This window comes from Pygoscelis adeliae, unplaced genomic scaffold (assembly GCF_000699105.1).
Source record: "Pygoscelis adeliae isolate BGI_AS28 unplaced genomic scaffold, ASM69910v1 Scaffold263, whole genome shotgun sequence".
Classification (NCBI taxonomy): Eukaryota; Metazoa; Chordata; class Aves; order Sphenisciformes; family Spheniscidae; genus Pygoscelis; species Pygoscelis adeliae.
The window spans coordinates 565,467-567,314 of NW_008824552.1; the positions used below are offsets into that span (position 1 = coordinate 565,467).

The 1,848-nt window shown below is 41.1% G+C and overlaps 1 protein-coding gene across 1 annotated transcript in view; it reads right to left on the reverse strand.

The window, feature by feature from the left end:
- The window catches only part of ACER3 (alkaline ceramidase 3), a 57,638-nt gene that overhangs the window by 23,364 nt on the left and 32,426 nt on the right, over positions 1-1,848 (reverse strand). The window contains exon 4 of the mRNA XM_009321951.1: positions 1,586-1,638. Coding sequence (XP_009320226.1) covers positions 1,586-1,638 — 53 coding nt within the window. The remainder of the gene's footprint in view (positions 1-1,585; positions 1,639-1,848) is intronic.

The window sequence follows — 1,848 nt, forward strand, 5'->3', positions numbered from 1 at the left end:
CCCTTTACTTACCACAGTTCATAGGCCCCTGAGTTGTTCCGATGCAACACCAGAACTACATGGTAAGTAGCATCAAAGTGACTTGGATTAAAATAGCCTCCACACACAAAAACAAAACCCCAAACTCCCGCACATAATGTTTTAGGCCTGGATCATTTTAATGATCTGGGTTTCAGGGTGGCTTTGTTCACCTCTGCATCAGTGTAAGAAAGAGGATTTGAAACACTGGCAGGGTTAGGAACAAGCAGCTGAGGGAAGAGAGGTGAAAAGGTGGAAATTCAAGGCAGTTTCACCACTGAAAAGAATACAGGCAAATCACACCTCAGTTTGGGAGGGAGCGATGAAATGGATCTAGAAACCACCTTTTCCATGCCAAGAAAAGCACCAAATATTCTTACGTGGTGGCAACAGTATGCTCCATGGAGGCTGACAGTCTCCAGCACATGCCAGAGATATAAAAGAGAGCATTATGGAGACAAACGTCACTACAGATTGTGATTCAGTTCAACTTTAAGACGCCTAACTTTTGGTGTCCACATGTGCAGTGTCTCAGGTCCCATTATGATCAGTAGAAATCCAGAAGTCAATTCAGTTGCCTCGGCATAGGCGCCTAATGCCATCTGAGGCGCTCTGTCATCTCCAATACACCCACCCAAGACTGGCAGATGTGACAGGGGGGTCTGAGAGACCTGCACCTTTGTGGGATGGCAGCTGGAGGCCAGACAGAACACTCACGGAGTCTAAAATGACACTAAACACCTATATTCAGACAAACAAGCATTATTCGGGTTAAGACTGCCAATGGAGTCTGGAGAATGATTCAGCCCAGCTGACTGGCTCGCTAAACTCCACTGACTTAACTGTATTTCCATTGACTACGGTGGGAGCACAGGCTTCCAGCACACACTTTTAAATATAGGTTTCTTAATTTCGAACTGAATCCCATTTCACCCTGACTTTGATTCAAAGATGAATTTCCTTAATCTTCTCAGACCTAAAACAGGACAAGACTCCTTGTGTCCCTTCAGAAAATGGGAAATACCAGGACCAAATCCTTGTGCCCAGTGATTTATTACAGAATGCCTTCTACCTGAGAATAAGAAAGAGGGAGGAAGACTCAACTATTGCTACTCAGAAGATACTGACTTCAGTATTAACGCTACAGGTACATCTAGATAAACAGAAAGCATAATAGAAAACATTAAGATGAAAAAAGGATACAATGAATGGCAATAACTCTAGTCTATACTGCTTGCTATTAAGCCAAAGCTGTAGGAATTCTAAAATAACTCGCCTAAAAAGATAGTATGATTTCCCAAAGGATAAAATTTCTTCTACCAACATAAGCAATTGATTATAGCTCTTATTTTAGATACAAGTATACATTCCTGTATATCTATCAGTAGAAAATATCTCATGAAACAAGACCTGCGCTACTCTTTTGTTGAGAGCAGGAGTCACGTACAATGATACTTAAGGCAGATTAACTCATGTTATATGAGTTTCAGCTAGTCAAGAAATGGCCATATGACTATATAGTGAGATACACACATTAAGTGATTCACAGCTACTTATCAATACTCACCTGCATTTCATACTTCAGGGTCATGTGGAAGCACCAAGATCCCAATCCCACAGCTGAAAACAAATCAAAACTATGGTTAACATAAAAGTCTACATGTAAAACTTTCAGGTATATCAACTTAAACACATGAACTTTACTGGCAAAAAAAAATTAGAACATCAGCATCCCATTTCAGGGACAAACCCCCAATTTTCCACAGCCTTCTACTTTAGTCACCAGTGAAGTCCTGGAATTTATGTTTTTTGGGGAGTGGGTGTCCTCTT